This window comes from Pelobates fuscus, chromosome 12 (assembly GCF_036172605.1).
Source record: "Pelobates fuscus isolate aPelFus1 chromosome 12, aPelFus1.pri, whole genome shotgun sequence".
NCBI classification, from domain to species: Eukaryota; Metazoa; Chordata; class Amphibia; order Anura; family Pelobatidae; genus Pelobates; species Pelobates fuscus.
Window position 1 is genome coordinate 65,791,623 of NC_086328.1, and position 20,690 is coordinate 65,812,312.

Here is a 20,690-nt window from a genome sequence, read left to right on the forward strand (position 1 = left end):
GAGACATCACAAGCGCTCAATCTTCTAGCGAAGCATAATACCAGGATGAGGACAGCAGTCTACCAAAATAGATTAGCCTTGGATTACCTTTTGGCAGTAGAGGGAGGTGTATGTGGGAAGTTTAACCTGAGCAATTGCTGTCTTCAAATAGATGACGAAGGGCAAGCAATAGCTGAGCTTACTAGCCATATGGTTAAACTAGCGCATGTGCCTACTCAGGTATGGAAAGGGTACAATCCAAGTAGTTGGTTTGGTAGCTGGTATGAGTGGTTTGGAGGGCTTAAGGCAGTGGTAGGTGGAGTCCTACTGATTTTAATGTTGTGTCTACTCCTGCCGTGTCTTATACCCTTAGTAGTTAGGTCTGTGCAAAGCCTGATAGAAAATATAGCAGAGAGGAAGGCTGCTGCACAGATAATGGCAATTTATAAATATGAGGCTCTAGATCAGGGAGAACCAATGCAGGAAGATGAGTGTTGAAGATTCACATCATAAGTTAAGTCTGGTCTGGTTCAAGGTAACTTGCGGTGTATGCAAACTAAGGTTAAGTGATGCCTCAAGTAATTGTGAAATATCAAGAGGCATCAAAGGGGGGAATGTGGTGGAATCTCGGTAAAAATAAATTTAGTAGGCCGAGATTACCACGTGGCATGTGTACGTGCATATGCTGACGTATCGATCAGTTGGTTGCACGAGGCAAGATACGATCAGTAGTGTACGGAGCATGTGCAAGAATACAGGATGTAGTATTCCCCTCCTCCATTGTGCTGGACAAGCCATGCGGTCAAGCAGGAAGTTAATTCTTATTTGTATTGATTGGTCAAGAGAATGTGCGGGTGGAGCTTAATATGGGAGGAGTTATGTGCCTATATAAGGAGCCTGCACTATTGTCCGGGGCTCAGAACTTGTTGTATTTTGGTGACGCTAGTCCCTCTGAGTCCCGATCGGTGATCCAATAAAGAATCTCTTCCTTCCTGAAGAAACCTGTGTCCATCTCTCTGTGCTTCGCTTCCGTCAGTTTCTCCGGTATCAAAACTATCACAAGTTGTGCTTGTAACACAACGGAAAAAGAAGTAGTACATATACACTGATTATTTGAACTTATGAAACATATAGTGGCTAAGTATGTGGAGAACAGTTGCGCCTTTTATTAATAGCTTAATAACAAAACTAACATTTATTATGATTTGAAAATAAAAATGTTTAAGCAGCTCTGTCATAATTTGGTGGGCCGCTGTTATAAAATACAGTATAAGGCAGTATGAGTTTGCATTCCAACCACTGTGATTAGTGTCAGCACAGGCCAGATTACCTTGCTCATGCTATGTTCAAAATAAACACTCCAAAACACAATTCTTGTACTTTATTCAGCCACCATGCAAAGTACACTGGCTCATGCTGGACCCAACTTTTACCTGGCTTATGCTTACACTGCTACCTGACATGCACTGCACTTCATTAAGTGAGGGAAATGATCAGAAAAGTACATGTTGACCCCTTCTGTTCATTCTGCACACATGCTGCCAAGGCCAAAGTGTATTTTGTCTGTTCATTAGATGAGGTAACCAGCATTGGCCTGCAGGGATGTCCTACACATTTTGCTCGAAAGCGTCAGGGCATCATCAAAGCACAAAGCATCAATTGCATAAGTGTGTTTCAATTGTGTAGTTAAATGAGTACTGCTTGTGTTTGACATATTCAAACAGACAGGATAATGAAACTGTTTTGTTTGTAACAGAGAAAGTAAACGAGGAATTCCGTTCATGTATTTGACACTAACATGTCAAGTGTCTTGTTCTGTAGACATTCTATGGGGTTTCTCTCTTCTCTCATAATATAAACAAAAGAAAAAGGGAAAAAAAAATCACATTGCTAAGTATATATCCACCAGACAAAATGTGAATGAGAAAAATGACTGTTGTGCTTGAGCCAACAATCTCCCTTCTCTTTATGTGCCATGTAGCGGAGAAGTCTGAAGCAATAGGTCTGTGCTACCGACTGGTAGGTGTGGAAGGGCAGTGCCAGCATCCACTCTCCAAACGAATGACCAAACAACTCTGTTGCTGTAGTGTTGGAAAAGCATGGGGGTCTCAGTGCGAAGCATGCCCTGCAGACGGCACAGGTAAGATGGCCGTAGAAAACATTTTTGTGTTCTTCTACAGGTATTTTTTATTTATATAGCAGCACCACATGCTTCAGAAATGGATACATTTCAATAAAGGCACGCCTGGATGTACATGTCAGGTGTCTGTAGGCACAGAATTCCAAGGTACCAACTGCTCCCCCTCCTCAATAAAAAATAACTAGACATTGCATGCAACACAAAATAAAACACATATTTAATTTTGATAATTACATATGTATGTTTGTGCATATTTCTACTTGTAATGTATTGTTTGAATTTGTGATTATAGTGAGTGCCAGTGTTCATTTTGTCGACTAACAATTTTAGTCAAATTTTAGCCGACTAAAATTTTTAAGAAAACTAGACTTAATCTAAAATAATTCAGATGAGTAAAATACGGCTAAAACTAAAATTACTTTTTAGTCAGAAGACTATAACTAATACTACATTAAAATTTGCCGCCAAAAGTAACACTGCACAGAGAGGCTGTGGAAAGGGCAAAAAAGACAGACCAGTGCTTGGGAGAGACACCTAGACGGGCTGTGAGGACACAAAGAGACACAGAGGGGCTGGGGAAGGGGCAAAAGAGACAGATAGAGGCTTTAACTAAACCCAATAAATTTGTGGACTAAAATTGACTGGGGGCGTGGCTACGGCGCTGACCAAGATGGCCGCATAAAGGGAGAGCTCCGCTCCACCGGACCCCGTAAAGCATTATAAAAGCATCTAAATAAGCTAAATGGGTCGCAATAAGCGACCGGATCAACCCCAGACCCCCAGGAACCTCCAGCACCCACAACCAGGCGCTAGCGGGGAAACGGGAAGCCCCAAGATGGCGCCGACAACCCCTCCGGGTACGGACGGCGCAACCCTGGAGAGGATTGAGGACAAGCTGAGGAGCCTGACGGCTTCCATGGCCACTAAGGACGACCTAATGTCCCTTACCACCGTCATCCAGGACACCCTCAGAGCCGAAATGGCGGGGATCCGGTCCGAAGTCGCGTCCCATGCGGGCCGCATTACACGTGCGGAGGAAGCGACTGAGGCCCTTACGGCGCGCCAGACATCAGCAGACACAGCAATAGCCCGCCAAGGTACGATGCTCCTATCCATGAGGAGGCACCTTGAAGACCTGGACAATAGAGGTCGGAGGTGTAATATACGTATCCGAGGAGTCCCTGAGGCTGAGGGTACTGATGAAAACGTTGTCAACATACTCACCAAACTCTTCCAGACTATACTGCAACCGACATCCCCAGAGCACATTGAGTTCGAGAGGGCGCACAGAACCGCGCGGCCCAGATCACTGGAAGACGGCCCGAGAGACCTCATATGCTGCCTCCACTCTTTCCCCATTAAGGACTAAAATTGACTGGAGATTTATTTTACTATAATACGACTAAAGCTAAAACAATTCCAGTGACTATAACACGACTAAACCTAAAATGGCTTTTTTAGTCAAAAGACTATGACTAAAACTAACTTGAAATTTGCCGCCAAAATTAACACTGGTGAGTGCATGCAGCTGTGTAAAAAATAAATAATGTTAAAATGGTTATGGTGAAGGAGGGTTAAGGTTAGAGAGTGGTTGATGACAGAGTAAGATTATATATACAGAGTTCTATGTAAAGAGTATTAAATGCTTTAGGACTAAGGAAATAGTTTGTTTAGGTTTTAAGAGGGGTTAAATTTAGGATTAGGGAAAAGGCGTGTTTATGGTCCAGGCATGTCGAGTTTGACCTTGCTATGATCGATAGTAGAACTACATGAGCTGTTATACAATGTGCATCACTCAGTGCTGTCCCTTCTTTTCCAGTACGGCATTTATTGTTTGAGTGGGTGCTGATGGGAAGAGCACTGAGTTTTGCACTCTCTGTAACTGTTGCTGCAAGCAGAGGAGGGTGACTTGACTACTGAGTTCACAGACCAAGTCTGTTGGTACTTATCTCCTCTCACCAGCCCACCTAAGCTCCAAACAGGCACATTATAAGTGCAGTAAATAGGCACCACATACAGAGCAGGCGCTTGTAGGACGGCACCTACTTTGCCAAAGGGGAAATCCAGCCCCGAATACACTGTAAATGTATTTGTATATGTTTTTTCTCTTCATTCATCTTTTTTTCTGTGGTACTACCTAAATTATTAGTTTGTATATTTGTAATTGCAATATTATAAAAAAAAGAACTCTATACAACAAATGCTCAGTTTATGTCATGTAGGCAGAAATCACTCAAGCTGTACTACAAATAATGTCATCCTAAAATCTCACTTCTCTTTTCTATCTCTATGCCCTTTACTCTCTCTTTCTCACTTTATATTTCAGTTTGCAGTTTTATTTTCTTTTTTGTGACTTTTCAGCATCATTTACGGAGATCTGCCCAGCTGGGAAGGGTTACCACATTCTGATGTCTCATCAAACACTTACAATTCAAGGTCAGAGTGATTTCACGCTTCACCTTCATCCTGAAGGTAGTGACACTCAGGTTGTACCCCCAAGGAGTCCGGATTTGGCTTTACCTCCCAAAGTGTTTGATTTGATCCCAACCCAAAAGATAACTGAGCTGGATTCTCCGGATGGACAAGGTAACGGCCTGTACTGATCAATAATGCATCGAATATCATGTCATTCTCATCTTGCGTACTGTAATACTCATTGCACTACAAATCGCCTTTACCACTCATTCTCTATAAAAAAAATGTACTCTTTGACAAATACACAATAAATTTTTGACATTGTATTATGTTATATATATATCTTTATATTCTTTCTTTTGCAGGAGATGTCACTGCTGTGGTAAGTACCCCAACGTGTCATTTTTGATTCTTGAAAATGAATGAGTGAAAACTCCAGTTACATTTGCAATATTATTTAATTTCAGCACCAAAAAAATTATATTTAAATTTACATATTCATAAAGTTATCCAGTGAGTGTGTTATAAGTGTCATACACACAAAAGCTGTGTTTAAAGCCAGAGATGCAGGGTTAAGTCTGAAAAACAATGCTTGTCTGAGCTCATTTGCCTGTAAAGCTGGGAAATGAGGGATTGCTGTGGAAACATGATTTCTCAGGATTCCTCTGCCCAACATAGATTTCCCAAAGTCCAACTTGAGATATGCAGGAAATGCACAACAGTAATTCTTCTTTATGTGTGTATGTACATATATATATATATATATATATAGTCAGTATAGGAAGACGACCAGCACTCAAGGACTTTTGAAGATAAAATGTAGGTTATTTATTGAAGATTCATTAAAAAAAGGATGGACCGACGTTTTAGTCCCCTTCCGGCACTTTCATCAGGATCAGGTATAATAAACAATAAAAACATAAGCATATTTATAGGAAGAGAAATCAATGAAACCCCTTAGGTGCTGTGCCTAATGCCGCTAGCATTCCAAGGTACAGAGTGCACATGCGTGTACGTGCTCCGCCCACAAGTAGCGTAAAAACCAACCTTGGAGCTACCTTGGCTACTTTATTGGGATGGGCAGACTTTGCCTCCTCTAGCGCTTTCAATAAATCACAGCATTTGTAGCCACGTGCAAGGAATTTCTCCGTCATCTCCTTGAGTTGTTGTTCCATCATCTCAGAGATACAATATCTTAATAAACTGGGGACCCCCATCAGAGTGACGTCAAATATAAGTACAACATCAGTTCAATATTTGGACCTCGAAATATGGGTAAGGGAACAAAAAATATCATATAGCCTGTATACAAAATCGACAGACCGCAATACTATCCTACATAACGATAGTGCACATGCAGAGGCTTTGAAGAAATCATTACCCAGGGCACAATATTTAAGAGTTATTCGAAACAACTCAGAAAGGGATGTGATGGAGCAACAACTTAAGGAGATGACGGAGAAATTCCTTGCACGTGGCTACAAACGCTGTGATTTATTGAAAGCACTAGAGGAGGCAAAGTTTTCTTTCTTAGGTTTTGATTGCCCAAGGCATTTGCTTAACGTAATATGCAACATTACTACAAATATGTGATATTAGCACTATTCTGCACTTTTTTACTATGGATAAGTATTCACTTTGCACTTTATAAGCATTCACTATGCGCTTTACACCATCTTGCACTTTAATACTGAATGCAGCACTTTAAAATATGCTACCATTTATGGATATTAGTATGTCTAGGATACTTAAAGGGACTCTATAGTCACCATATAAAACCAGCCTTCCTTCATGCTTTTATATGTACTTTCATTCATTAAAAAAAATTTCGAGGTGTTTTTATATTAAAAACTTACCTCCGTTCCAGCGCCGAGCTCCCCGCTAGGCCGCGCCCCCTTTTTCGTCAAAATGACGAAATCGCGGGGCCCAATAGGACGCTTCTCACCGCGCATGTGTGCGGAATGTGCGTTCGCGAGCTGAGCTGTCTGACTGACAGCTCAGCTCGCTTTCTAAAATTATCAATGAGGGGGGGACCTACTGTCCCCCCCCGGCCCCCACCCCTGTGCAGCGGGTGAAGGCCCTAAAATTATCAATGAGGTGGGGACCTACAGTCCCCCCCCCCGCTCCCACCCCTGAGCGGCGGGTGGGGGCCCTAAAATTATCAATAAGGGGGGGGACCTACTGCCCCCCCCCCGGCCCCCACCCCTGAGCGGTGGGTGGGGGCCCTAAATACAAAGGGGGAGGACCCTACTTAACCCTTCCCCCCCCAAAAAAAAAATATCGCCCTACCTACCCCCCTCACCCTAAAAATAATGAGGGGGGACCATTAACTAAAAACCTGTAAAAAAGAAAAAATGAGATAAAATCAACTTACCATTCGATGTTTTCTTTCTTCTAAAATCTTCTTTCTTCAGCCCCAAAAAAGGCCAAATAAAATCCATAATAACCGACGCAATAAAAAAAAACAAAAAACGAGCGCAAAAAAAATAATCCATCTTCACCCATGGAGGGCTCCGCGCAGACTGAGCTCTGCAGGGCGGGGGAAGGCTTATAAAGCCTTGCCCCGCCCTGCAATTAGGCTAAGAACACTCTGATTGGTGGGTTTAAGCCAATCAGAGTGCTCTTTGTCATTTTACAAGCGTGGGAAAGTTCTTTGGAATTTTCCCACGCTTGTAAAATGACACAGAGCACTGTGATTGGATGGATTTCAAGCCATCCAATCACAGTGCTCTGTGTCATTTTACAAGCGTGGGAAAATTCCAAAGAACTTTCCCACGCTTGTAAAATGACACAGAGCACTGTGATTGGATGGATTTCAAGCCATCCAATCACAGTGCACTTTGTCATTTTACAAGCGTGGGAAAGTTCTTTGGAATTTTCCCACGCTTGTAAAATGACACAGAGCACTGTGATTGGATGGCTTGAAATCCATCCAATCACAGTGCTCTGTGTCATTTTACAAGCGTGGGAAAATTCCAAAGAACTTTCCAACGCTTGTAAAATGACACAGAGCACTGTGATTGGATGGATTTCAAGCCATCCAATCACAGTGCTCTTTGTCATTTTACAAGCGTGGGAAAGTTCTTTGGAATTTTCCCACGCTTGTAAAATGACACAGAGCACTGTGATTGGATGTGTTTCAAGCCATCCAATCACAGTGCACAGAGCACTTGAAACACATCCAATCACAGTGCTCTGTGTCATTTTACAAGCGTGGGAAAATTCCAAAGAACTTTCCCACGCTTGTAAAATGACAAAGAGCACTGTGATTGGATGGCTTGAAACCCATCCAATCACAGTGCTCTGTGTCATTTTACAAGCGTGGGAAAATTCCAAAGAACTTTCCCACGCTTGTAAAATGACAAAGAGCACTGTGATTGGATGGCTTGAAATCCATCCAATCACAGTGCTCTGTGTCATTTTACAAGCGTGGGAAAATTCCAAAGAACTTTCCCACGCTTGTAAAATGACACAGAGCACTGTGATTGGATGGCTTGAAATCCATCCAATCACAGTGCTCTGTGTCATTTTACAAGCGTGGGAAAATTCCAAAGAACTTTCCCACGCTTGTAAAATGACAAAGAGCACTCTGATTGGTTTAAACCCACCAATAGAGCTTGGTTGCTTCATCTAAGTGTTGCTTCTAAGTGTGTGTGTGGTTGGAGATATTCTGGAGAGTTTTACAGAAGCTTCAACTGTCTAAGAGTTGTGCTAAGAGTTCTTTTTTACTGTTACAGGTAAGATTCATCTGTAGGAAAGGGTTACTGACTGCAGAAGGTTTGATTTCCTGTTGGTAATTATAAGGCATTTGATTGGATTAGGTAGCTACTTGCTATTGATTGCTATTTAAATTAGCTATTGTTTGCTAATAAGCAGAGGCCTACCCAGGTGTTAAACATTCCTAGTGGGAGGTGATTTTAGGAGTATATAAGAGTTGTTGTCATTAGCTTGGCTAATAGAGCTTGGTTGCTTCATCTAAGTGTTGCTTCTAAGTGTGTGTGTGGTTGGAGATATTCTGGAGAGTTTTACAGAAGCTTCAACTGTCTAAGAGTTGTGCTAAGAGTTCTTTTTTACTGTTACAGGTAAGATTCATCTGTAGGAAAGGGTTACTGACTGCAGAAGGTTTGATTTCCTGTTGGTAATTATAAGGCATTTGATTGGATTAGGTAGCTACTTGCTATTGATTGCTATTTAAATTAGCTATTGTTTGCTAATAAGCAGAGGCCTACCCAGGTGTTAAACATTCCTAGTGGGAGGTGATTTTAGGAGTATATAAGGGTAGTTGTCATTAGCTTGGCTAATAGAGCTTGGTTGCTTCATCTAAGTGTTGCTTCTAAGTGTGTGTGTGGTTGGAGATATTCTGGAGAGTTTTACAGAAGCTTCAACTGTCTAAGAGTTGTGCTAAGAGTTCTTTTTTACTGTTACAGGTAAGATTCATCTGTAGGAAAGGGTTACTGACTGCAGAAGGTTTGATTTCCTGTTGGTAATTATAAGGCATTTGATTGGATTAGGTAGCTACTTGCTATTGATTGCTATTTAAATTAGCTATTGTTTGCTAATAAGCAGAGGCCTACCCAGGTGTTAAACATTCCTAGTGGGAGGTGATTTTAGGAGTATATAAGAGTTGTTGTCATTAGCTTGGCTAATATAGCTTGGTTGCTTCATCTAAGTGTTGCTTCTAAGTGTGTGTGTGGTTGGAGATATTCTGGAGAGTTTTACAGAAGCTTCAACTGTCTAAGAGTTGTGCTAAGAGTTCTTTTTTACTGTTACAGGTAAGATTCATCTGTAGGAAAGGGTTACTGACTGCAGAAGGTTTGATTTCCTGTTGGTAATTATAAGGCATTTGATTGGATTAGGTAGCTACTTGCTATTGATTGCTATTTAAATTAGCTATTGTTTGCTAATAAGCAGAGGCCTACCCAGGTGTTAAACATTCCTAGTGGGAGGTGATTTTAGGAGTATATAAGGGTAGTTGTCATTAGCTTGGCTAATAGAGCTTGGTTGCTTCATCTAAGTGTTGCTTCTAAGTGTGTGTGTGGTTGGAGATATTCTGGAGAGTTTTACAGAAGCTTCAACTGTCTAAGAGTTGTGCTAAGAGTTCTTTTTTACTGTTACAGGTAAGATTCATCTGTAGGAAAGGGTTACTGACTGCAGAAGGTTTGATTTCCTGTTGGTAATTATAAGGCATTTGATTGGATTAGGTAGCTACTTGCTATTGATTGCTATTTAAATTAGCTATTGTTTGCTAATAAGCAGAGGCCTACCCAGGTGTTAAACATTCCTAGTGGGAGGTGATTTTAGGAGTATATAAGGGTAGTTGTCATTAGCTTGGCTAATAGAGCTTGGTTGCTTCATCTAAGTGTTGCTTCTAAGTGTGTGTGTGGTTGGAGATATTCTGGAGAGTTTTACAGAAGCTTCAACTGTCTAAGAGTTGTGCTAAGAGTTCTTTTTTACTGTTACAGGTAAGATTCATCTGTAGGAAAGGGTTACTGACTGCAGAAGGTTTGATTTCCTGTTGGTAATTATAAGGCATTTGATTGGATTAGGTAGCTACTTGCTATTGATTGCTATTTAAATTAGCTATTGTTTGCTAATAAGCAGAGGCCTACCCAGGTGTTAAACATTCCTAGTGGGAGGTGATTTTAGGAGTATATAAGAGTTGTTGTCATTAGCTTGGCTAATATAGCTTGGTTGCTTCATCTAAGTGTTGCTTCTAAGTGTGTGTGTGGTTGGAGATATTCTGGAGAGTTTTACAGAAGCTTCAACTGTCTAAGAGTTGTGCTAAGAGTTCTTTTTTACTGTTACAGGTAAGATTCATCTGTAGGAAAGGGTTACTGACTGCAGAAGGTTTGATTTCCTGTTGGTAATTATAAGGCATTTGATTGGATTAGGTAGCTACTTGCTATTGATTGCTATTTAAATTAGCTATTGTTTGCTAATAAGCAGAGGCCTACCCAGGTGTTAAACATTCCTAGTGGGAGGTGATTTTAGGAGTATATAAGGGTAGTTGTCATTAGCTTGGCTAATAGAGCTTGGTTGCTTCATCTAAGTGTTGCTTCTAAGTGTGTGTGTGGTTGGAGATATTCTGGAGAGTTTTACAGAAGCTTCAACTGTCTAAGAGTTGTGCTAAGAGTTCTTTTTTACTGTTACAGGTAAGATTCATCTGTAGGAAAGGGTTACTGACTGCAGAAGGTTTGATTTCCTGTTGGTAATTATAAGGCATTTGATTGGATTAGGTAGCTACTTGCTATTGATTGCTATTTAAATTAGCTATTGTTTGCTAATAAGCAGAGGCCTACCCAGGTGTTAAACATTCCTAGTGGGAGGTGATTTTAGGAGTATATAAGGGTAGTTGTCATTAGCTTGGCTAATAGAGCTTGGTTGCTTCATCTAAGTGTTGCTTCTAAGTGTGTGTGTGGTTGGAGATATTCTGGAGAGTTTTACAGAAGCTTCAACTGTCTAAGAGTTGTGCTAAGAGTTCTTTTTTACTGTTACAGGTAAGATTCATCTGTAGGAAAGGGTTACTGACTGCAGAAGGTTTGATTTCCTGTTGGTAATTATAAGGCATTTGATTGGATTAGGTAGCTACTTGCTATTGATTGCTATTTAAATTAGCTATTGTTTGCTAATAAGCAGAGGCCTACCCAGGTGTTAAACATTCCTAGTGGGAGGTGATTTTAGGAGTATATAAGAGTTGTTGTCATTAGCTTGGCTAATATAGCTTGGTTGCTTCATCTAAGTGTTGCTTCTAAGTGTGTGTGTGGTTGGAGATATTCTGGAGAGTTTTACAGAAGCTTCAACTGTCTAAGAGTTGTGCTAAGAGTTCTTTTTTACTGTTACAGGTAAGATTCATCTGTAGGAAAGGGTTACTGACTGCAGAAGGTTTGATTTCCAGTTGGTAATTATAAGGCATTTGATTGGATTAGGTAGCTACTTGCTATTGATTGCTATTTAAATTAGCTATTGTTTGCTAATAAGCAGAGGCCTACCCAGGTGTTAAACATTCCTAGTGGGAGGTGATTTTAGGAGTATATAAGAGTTGTTGTCATTAGCTTGGCTAATATAGCTTGGTTGCTTCATCTAAGTGTTGCTTCTAAGTGTGTGTGTGGTTGGAGATATTCTGGAGAGTTTTACAGAAGCTTCAACTGTCTAAGAGTTGTGCTAAGAGTTCTTTTTTACTGTTACAGGTAAGATTCATCTGTAGGAAAGGGTTACTGACTGCAGAAGGTTTGATTTCCTGTTGGTAATTATAAGGCATTTGATTGGATTAGGTAGCTACTTGCTATTGATTGCTATTTAAATTAGCTATTGTTTGCTAATAAGCAGAGGCCTACCCAGGTGTTAAACATTCCTAGTGGGAGGTGATTTTAGGAGTATATAAGGGTAGTTGTCATTAGCTTGGCTAATAGAGCTTGGTTGCTTCATCTAAGTGTTGCTTCTAAGTGTGTGTGTGGTTGGAGATATTCTGGAGAGTTTTACAGAAGCTTCAACTGTCTAAGAGTTGTGCTAAGAGTTCTTTTTTACTGTTACAGGTAAGATTCATCTGTAGGAAAGGGTTACTGACTGCAGAAGGTTTGATTTCCTGTTGGTAATTATAAGGCATTTGATTGGATTAGGTAGCTACTTGCTATTGATTGCTATTTAAATTAGCTATTGTTTGCTAATAAGCAGAGGCCTACCCAGGTGTTAAACATTCCTAGTGGGAGGTGATTTTAGGAGTATATAAGGGTAGTTGTCATTAGCTTGGCTAATAGAGCTTGGTTGCTTCATCTAAGTGTTGCTTCTAAGTGTGTGTGTGGTTGGAGATATTCTGGAGAGTTTTACAGAAGCTTCAACTGTCTAAGAGTTGTGCTAAGAGTTCTTTTTTACTGTTACAGGTAAGATTCATCTGTAGGAAAGGGTTACTGACTGCAGAAGGTTTGATTTCCTGTTGGTAATTATAAGGCATTTGATTGGATTAGGTAGCTACTTGCTATTGATTGCTATTTAAATTAGCTATTGTTTGCTAATAAGCAGAGGCCTACCCAGGTGTTAAACATTCCTAGTGGGAGGTGATTTTAGGAGTATATAAGGGTAGTTGTCATTAGCTTGGCTAATAGAGCTTGGTTGCTTCATCTAAGTGTTGCTTCTAAGTGTGTGTGTGGTTGGAGATATTCTGGAGAGTTTTACAGAAGCTTCAACTGTCTAAGAGTTGTGCTAAGAGTTCTTTTTTACTGTTACAGGTAAGATTCATCTGTAGGAAAGGGTTACTGACTGCAGAAGGTTTGATTTCCTGTTGGTAATTATAAGGCATTTGATTGGATTAGGTAGCTACTTGCTATTGATTGCTATTTAAATTAGCTATTGTTTGCTAATAAGCAGAGGCCTACCCAGGTGTTAAACATTCCTAGTGGGAGGTGATTTTAGGAGTATATAAGAGTTGTTGTCATTAGCTTGGCTAATATAGCTTGGTTGCTTCATCTAAGTGTTGCTTCTAAGTGTGTGTGTGGTTGGAGATATTCTGGAGAGTTTTACAGAAGCTTCAACTGTCTAAGAGTTGTGCTAAGAGTTCTTTTTTACTGTTACAGGTAAGATTCATCTGTAGGAAAGGGTTACTGACTGCAGAAGGTTTGATTTCCTGTTGGTAATTATAAGGCATTTGATTGGATTAGGTAGCTACTTGCTATTGATTGCTATTTAAATTAGCTATTGTTTGCTAATAAGCAGAGGCCTACCCAGGTGTTAAACATTCCTAGTGGGAGGTGATTTTAGGAGTATATAAGAGTTGTTGTCATTAGCTTGGCTAATATAGCTTTGTTGCTTCATCTAAGTGTTGCTTCTAAGTGTGTGTGTGGTTGGAGATATTCTGGAGAGTTTTACAGAAGCTTCAACTGTCTAAGAGTTGTGCTAAGAGTTCTTTTTTACTGTTACAGGTAAGATTCATCTGTAGGAAAGGGTTACTGACTGCAGAAGGTTTGATTTCCTGTTGGTAATTATAAGGCATTTGATTGGATTAGGTAGCTACTTGCTATTGATTGCTATTTAAATTAGCTATTGTTTGCTAATAAGCAGAGGCCTACCCAGGTGTTAAACATTCCTAGTGGGAGGTGATTTTAGGAGTATATAAGAGTTGTTGTCATTAGCTTGGCTAATAGAGCTTGGTTGCTTCATCTAAGTGTTGCTTCTAAGTGTGTGTGTGGTTGGAGATATTCTGGAGAGTTTTACAGAAGCTTCAACTGTCTAAGAGTTGTGCTAAGAGTTCTTTTTTACTGTTACAGGTAAGATTCATCTGTAGGAAAGGGTTACTGACTGCAGAAGGTTTGATTTCCTGTTGGTAATTATAAGGCATTTGATTGGATTAGGTAGCTACTTGCTATTGATTGCTATTTAAATTAGCTATTGTTTGCTAATAAGCAGAGGCCTACCCAGGTGTTAAACATTCCTAGTGGGAGGTGATTTTAGGAGTATATAAGAGTTGTTGTCATTAGCTTGGCTAATATAGCTTGGTTGCTTCATCTAAGTGTTGCTTCTAAGTGTGTGTGTGGTTGGAGATATTCTGGAGAGTTTTACAGAAGCTTCAACTGTCTAAGAGTTGTGCTAAGAGTTCTTTTTTACTGTTACAGGTAAGATTCATCTGTAGGAAAGGGTTACTGACTGCAGAAGGTTTGATTTCCTGTTGGTAATTATAAGGCATTTGATTGGATTAGGTAGCTACTTGCTATTGATTGCTATTTAAATTAGCTATTGTTTGCTAATAAGCAGAGGCCTACCCAGGTGTTAAACATTCCTAGTGGGAGGTGATTTTAGGAGTATATAAGAGTTGTTGTCATTAGCTTGGCTAATATAGCTTGGTTGCTTCATCTAAGTGTTGCTTCTAAGTGTGTGTGTGGTTGGAGATATTCTGGAGAGTTTTACAGAAGCTTCAACTGTCTAAGAGTTGTGCTAAGAGTTCTTTTTTACTGTTACAGGTAAGATTCATCTGTAGGAAAGGGTTACTGACTGCAGAAGGTTTGATTTCCTGTTGGTAATTATAAGGCATTTGATTGGATTAGGTAGCTACTTGCTATTGATTGCTATTTAAATTAGCTATTGTTTGCTAATAAGCAGAGGCCTACCCAGGTGTTAAACATTCCTAGTGGGAGGTGATTTTAGGAGTATATAAGAGTTGTTGTCATTAGCTTGGCTAATATAGCTTGGTTGCTTCATCTAAGTGTTGCTTCTAAGTGTGTGTGTGGTTGGAGATATTCTGGAGAGTTTTACAGAAGCTTCAACTGTCTAAGAGTTGTGCTAAGAGTTCTTTTTTACTGTTACAGGTAAGATTCATCTGTAGGAAAGGGTTACTGACTGCAGAAGGTTTGATTTCCTGTTGGTAATTATAAGGCATTTGATTGGATTAGGTAGCTACTTGCTATTGATTGCTATTTAAATTAGCTATTGTTTGCTAATAAGCAGAGGCCTACCCAGGTGTTAAACATTCCTAGTGGGAGGTGATTTTAGGAGTATATAAGAGTTGTTGTCATTAGCTTGGCTAATATAGCTTGGTTGCTTCATCTAAGTGTTGCTTCTAAGTGTGTGTGTGGTTGGAGATATTCTGGAGAGTTTTACAGAAGCTTCAACTGTCTAAGAGTTGTGCTAAGAGTTCTTTTTTACTGTTACAGGTAAGATTCATCTGTAGGAAAGGGTTACTGACTGCAGAAGGTTTGATTTCCTGTTGGTAATTATAAGGCATTTGATTGGATTAGGTAGCTACTTGCTATTGATTGCTATTTAAATTAGCTATTGTTTGCTAATAAGCAGAGGCCTACCCAGGTGTTAAACATTCCTAGTGGGAGGTGATTTTAGGAGTATATAAGAGTTGTTGTCATTAGCTTGGCTAATATAGCTTGGTTGCTTCATCTAAGTGTTGCTTCTAAGTGTGTGTGTGGTTGGAGATATTCTGGAGAGTTTTACAGAAGCTTCAACTGTCTAAGAGTTGTGCTAAGAGTTCTTTTTTACTGTTACAGGTAAGATTCATCTGTAGGAAAGGGTTACTGACTGCAGAAGGTTTGATTTCCTGTTGGTAATTATAAGGCATTTGATTGGATTAGGTAGCTACTTGCTATTGATTGCTATTTAAATTAGCTATTGTTTGCTAATAAGCAGAGGCCTACCCAGGTGTTAAACATTCCTAGTGGGAGGTGATTTTAGGAGTATATAAGGGTAGTTGTCATTAGCTTGGCTAATAGAGCTTGGTTGCTTCATCTAAGTGTTGCTTCTAAGTGTGTGTGTGGTTGGAGATATTCTGGAGAGTTTTACAGAAGCTTCAACTGTCTAAGAGTTGTGCTAAGAGTTCTTTTTTACTGTTACAGGTAAGATTCATCTGTAGGAAAGGGTTACTGACTGCAGAAGGTTTGATTTCCTGTTGGTAATTATAAGGCATTTGATTGGATTAGGTAGCTACTTGCTATTGATTGCTATTTAAATTAGCTATTGTTTGCTAATAAGCAGAGGCCTACCCAGGTGTTAAACATTCCTAGTGGGAGGTGATTTTAGGAGTATATAAGAGTTGTTGTCATTAGCTTGGCTAATATAGCTTGGTTGCTTCATCTAAGTGTTGCTTCTAAGTGTGTGTGTGGTTGGAGATATTCTGGAGAGTTTTACAGAAGCTTCAACTGTCTAAGAGTTGTGCTAAGAGTTCTTTTTTACTGTTACAGGTAAGATTCATCTGTAGGAAAGGGTTACTGACTGCAGAAGGTTTGATTTCCTGTTGGTAATTATAAGGCATTTGATTGGATTAGGTAGCTACTTGCTATTGATTGCTATTTAAATTAGCTATTGTTTGCTAATAAGCAGAGGCCTACCCAGGTGTTAAACATTCCTAGTGGGAGGTGATTTTAGGAGTATATAAGGGTTGTTGTCATTAGCTTGGCTAATATAGCTTGGTTGCTTCATCTAAGTGTTGCTTCTAAGTGTGTGTGTGGTTGGAGATATTCTGGAGAGTTTTACAGAAGCTTCAACTGTCTAAGAGTTGTGCTAAGAGTTCTTTTTTACTGTTACAGGTAAGATTCATCTGTAGGAAAGGGTTACTGACTGCAGAAGGTTTGATTTCCTGTTGGTAATTATAAGGCATTTGATTGGATTAGGTAGCTACTTGCTATTGATTGCTATTTAAATTAGCTATTGTTTGCTAATAAGCAGAGGCCTACCCAGGTGTTAAACATTCCTAGTGGGAGGTGATTTTAGGAGTATATAAGAGTTGTTGTCATTAGCTTGGCTAATATAGCTTGGTTGCTTCATCTAAGTGTTGCTTCTAAGTGTGTGTGTGGTTGGAGATATTCTGGAGAGTTTTACAGAAGCTTCAACTGTCTAAGAGTTGTGCTAAGAGTTCTTTTTTACTGTTACAGGTAAGATTCATCTGTAGGAAAGGGTTACTGACTGCAGAAGGTTTGATTTCCTGTTGGTAATTATAAGGCATTTGATTGGATTAGGTAGCTACTTGCTATTGATTGCTATTTAAATTAGCTATTGTTTGCTAATAAGCAGAGGCCTACCCAGGTGTTAAACATTCCTAGTTGGAGGTGATTTTAGGAGTATATAAGAGTTGTTGTCATTAGCTTGGCTAATATAGCTTGGTTGCTTCATCTAAGTGTTGCTTCTAAGTGTGTGTGTGGTTGGAGATATTCTGGAGAGTTTTACAGAAGCTTCAACTGTCTAAGAGTTGTGCTAAGAGTTCTTTTTTACTGTTACAGGTAAGATTCATATGTAGGAAAGGGTTACTGACTGCAGAAGGTTTGATTTCCTGTTGGTAATTATAAGGCATTTGATTGGATTAGGTAGCTACTTGCTATTGATTGCTATTTAAATTAGCTATTGTTTGCTAATAAGCAGAGGCCTACCCAGGTGTTAAACATTCCTAGTGGGAGGTGATTTTAGGAGTATATAAGGGTAGTTGTCATTAGCTTGGCTAATAGAGCTTGGTTGCTTCATCTAAGTGTTGCTTCTAAGTGTGTGTGTGGTTGGAGATATTCTGGAGAGTTTTACAGAAGCTTCAACTGTCTAAGAGTTGTGCTAAGAGTTCTTTTTTACTGTTACAGGTAAGATTCATCTGTAGGAAAGGGTTACTGACTGCAGAAGGTTTGATTTCCTGTTGGTAATTATAAGGCATTTGATTGGATTAGGTAGCTACTTGCTATTGATTGCTATTTAAATTAGCTATTGTTTGCTAATAAGCAGAGGCCTACCCAGGTGTTAAACATTCCTAGTGGGAGGTGATTTTAGGAGTATATAAGGGTAGTTGTCATTAGCTTGGCTAATAGAGCTTGGTTGCTTCATCTAAGTGTTGCTTCTAAGTGTGTGTGTGGTTGGAGATATTCTGGAGAGTTTTACAGAAGCTTCAACTGTCTAAGAGTTGTGCTAAGAGTTCTTTTTTACTGTTACAGGTAAGATTCATCTGTAGGAAAGGGTTACTGACTGCAGAAGGTTTGATTTCCTGTTGGTAATTATAAGGCATTTGATTGGATTAGGTAGCTACTTGCTATTGATTGCTATTTAAATTAGCTATTGTTTGCTAATAAGCAGAGGCCTACCCAGGTGTTAAACATTCCTAGTGGGAGGTGATTTTAGGAGTATATAAGGGTAGTTGTCATTAGCTTGGCTAATAGAGCTTGGTTGCTTCATCTAAGTGTTGCTTCTAAGTGTGTGTGTGGTTGGAGATATTCTGGAGAGTTTTACAGAAGCTTCAACTGTCTAAGAGTTGTGCTAAGAGTTCTTTTTTACTGTTACAGGTAAGATTCATCTGTAGGAAAGGGTTACTGACTGCAGAAGGTTTGATTTCCTGTTGGTAATTATAAGGCATTTGATTGGATTAGGTAGCTACTTGCTATTGATTGCTATTTAAATTAGCTATTGTTTGCTAATAAGCAGAGGCCTACCCAGGTGTTAAACATTCCTAGTGGGAGGTGATTTTAGGAGTATATAAGGGTAGTTGTCATTAGCTTGGCTAATAGAGCTTGGTTGCTTCATCTAAGTGTTGCTTCTAAGTGTGTGTGTGGTTGGAGATATTCTGGAGAGTTTTACAGAAGCTTCAACTGTCTAAGAGTTGTGCTAAGAGTTCTTTTTTACTGTTACAGGTAAGATTCATCTGTAGGAAAGGGTTACTGACTGCAGAAGGTTTGATTTCCTGTTGGTAATTATAAGGCATTTGATTGGATTAGGTAGCTACTTGCTATTGATTGCTATTTAAATTAGCTATTGTTTGCTAATAAGCAGAGGCCTACCCAGGTGTTAAACATTCCTAGTGGGAGGTGATTTTAGGAGTATATAAGGGTAGTTGTCATTAGCTTGGCTAATAGAGCTTGGTTGCTTCATCTAAGTGTTGCTTCTAAGTGTGTGTGTGGTTGGAGATATTCTGGAGAGTTTTACAGAAGCTTCAACTGTCTAAGAGTTGTGCTAAGAGTTCTTTTTTACTGTTACAGGTAAGATTCATCTGTAGGAAAGGGTTACTGACTGCAGAAGGTTTGATTTCCTGTTGGTAATTATAAGGCATTTGATTGGATTAGGTAGCTACTTGCTATTGATTGCTATTTAAATTAGCTATTGTTTGCTAATAAGCAGAGGCCTACCCAGGTGTTAAACATTCCTAGTGGGAGGTGATTTTAGGAGTATATAAGGGTAGTTGTCATTAGCTTGGCTAATAGAGCTTGGTTGCTTCATCTAAGTGTTGCTTCTAAGTGTGTGTGTGGTTGGAGATATTCTGGAGAGTTTTACAGAAGCTTCAACTGTCTAAGAGTTGTGCTAAGAGTTCTTTTTTACTGTTACAGGTAAGATTCATCTGTAGGAAAGGGTTACTGACTGCAGAAGGTTTGATTTCCTGTTGGTAATTATAAGGCATTTGATTGGATTAGGTAGCTACTTGCTATTGATTGCTATTTAAATTAGCTATTGTTTGCTAATAAGCAGAGGCCTACCCAGGTGTTAAACATTCCTAGTGGGAGGTGATTTTAGGAGTATATAAGGGTAGTTGTCATTAGCTTGGCTAATAGAGCTTGGTTGCTTCATCTAAGTGTTGCTTCTAAGTGTGTGTGTGGTTGGAGATATTCTGGAGAGTTTTACAGAAGCTTCAACTGTCTAAGAGTTGTGCTAAGAGTTCTTTTTTACTGTTACAGGTAAGATTCATCTGTAGGAAAGGGTTACTGACTGCAGAAGGTTTGATTTCCTGTTGGTAATTATAAGGCATTTGATTGGATTAGGTAGCTACTTGCTATTGATTGCTATTTAAATTAGCTATTGTTTGCTAATAAGCAGAGGCCTACCCAGGTGTTAAACATTCCTAGTGGGAGGTGATTTTAGGAGTATATAAGGGTAGTTGTCATTAGCTTGGCTAATAGAGCTTGGTTGCTTCATCTAAGTGTTGCTTCTAAGTGTGTGTGTGGTTGGAGATATTCTGGAGAGTTTTACAGAAGCTTCAACTGTCTAAGAGTTGTGCTAAGAGTTCTTTTTTACTGTTACAGGTAAGATTCATCTGTAGGAAAGGGTTACTGACTGCAGAAGGTTTGATTTCCTGTTGGTAATTATAAGGCATTTGATTGGATTAGGTAGCTACTTGCTATTGATTGCTATTTAAATTAGCTATTGTTTGCTAATAAGCAGAGGCCTACCCAGGTGTTAAACATTCCTAGTGGGAGGTGATTTTAGGAGTATATAAGGGTAGTTGTCATTAGCTTGGCTAATAGAGCTTGGTTGCTTCATCTAAGTGTTGCTTCTAAGTGTGTGTGTGGTTGGAGATATTCTGGAGAGTTTTACAGAAGCTTCAACTGTCTAAGAGTTGTGCTAAGAGTTCTTTTTTACTGTTACAGGTAAGATTCATCTGTAGGAAAGGGTTACTGACTGCAGAAGGTTTGATTTCCTGTTGGTAATTATAAGGCATTTGATTGGATTAGGTAGCTACTTGCTATTGATTGCTATTTAAATTAGCTATTGTTTGCTAATAAGCAGAGGCCTACCCAGGTGTTAAACATTCCTAGTGGGAGGTGATTTTAGGAGTATATAAGGGTAGTTGTCATTAGCTTGGCTAATAGAGCTTGGTTGCTTCATCTAAGTGTTGCTTCTAAGTGTGTGTGTGGTTGGAGATATTCTGGAGAGTTTTACAGAAGCTTCAACTGTCTAAGAGTTGTGCTAAGAGTTCTTTTTTACTGTTACA

The 20,690-nt window shown here is 39.5% G+C and overlaps 1 protein-coding gene across 1 annotated transcript in view; it reads left to right on the forward strand.

Annotated features, from left to right (window-relative positions):
• Nucleotides 1-20,690, forward strand: part of LTBP3 (latent transforming growth factor beta binding protein 3) — a 275,491-nt gene that overhangs the window by 161,368 nt on the left and 93,433 nt on the right. Inside the window, exons 7-9 of the mRNA XM_063437804.1 lie at nt 1,961-2,119; nt 4,481-4,705; nt 4,900-4,916. Coding sequence (XP_063293874.1) covers nt 1,961-2,119; nt 4,481-4,705; nt 4,900-4,916 — 401 coding nt within the window. The remainder of the gene's footprint in view (nt 1-1,960; nt 2,120-4,480; nt 4,706-4,899; nt 4,917-20,690) is intronic.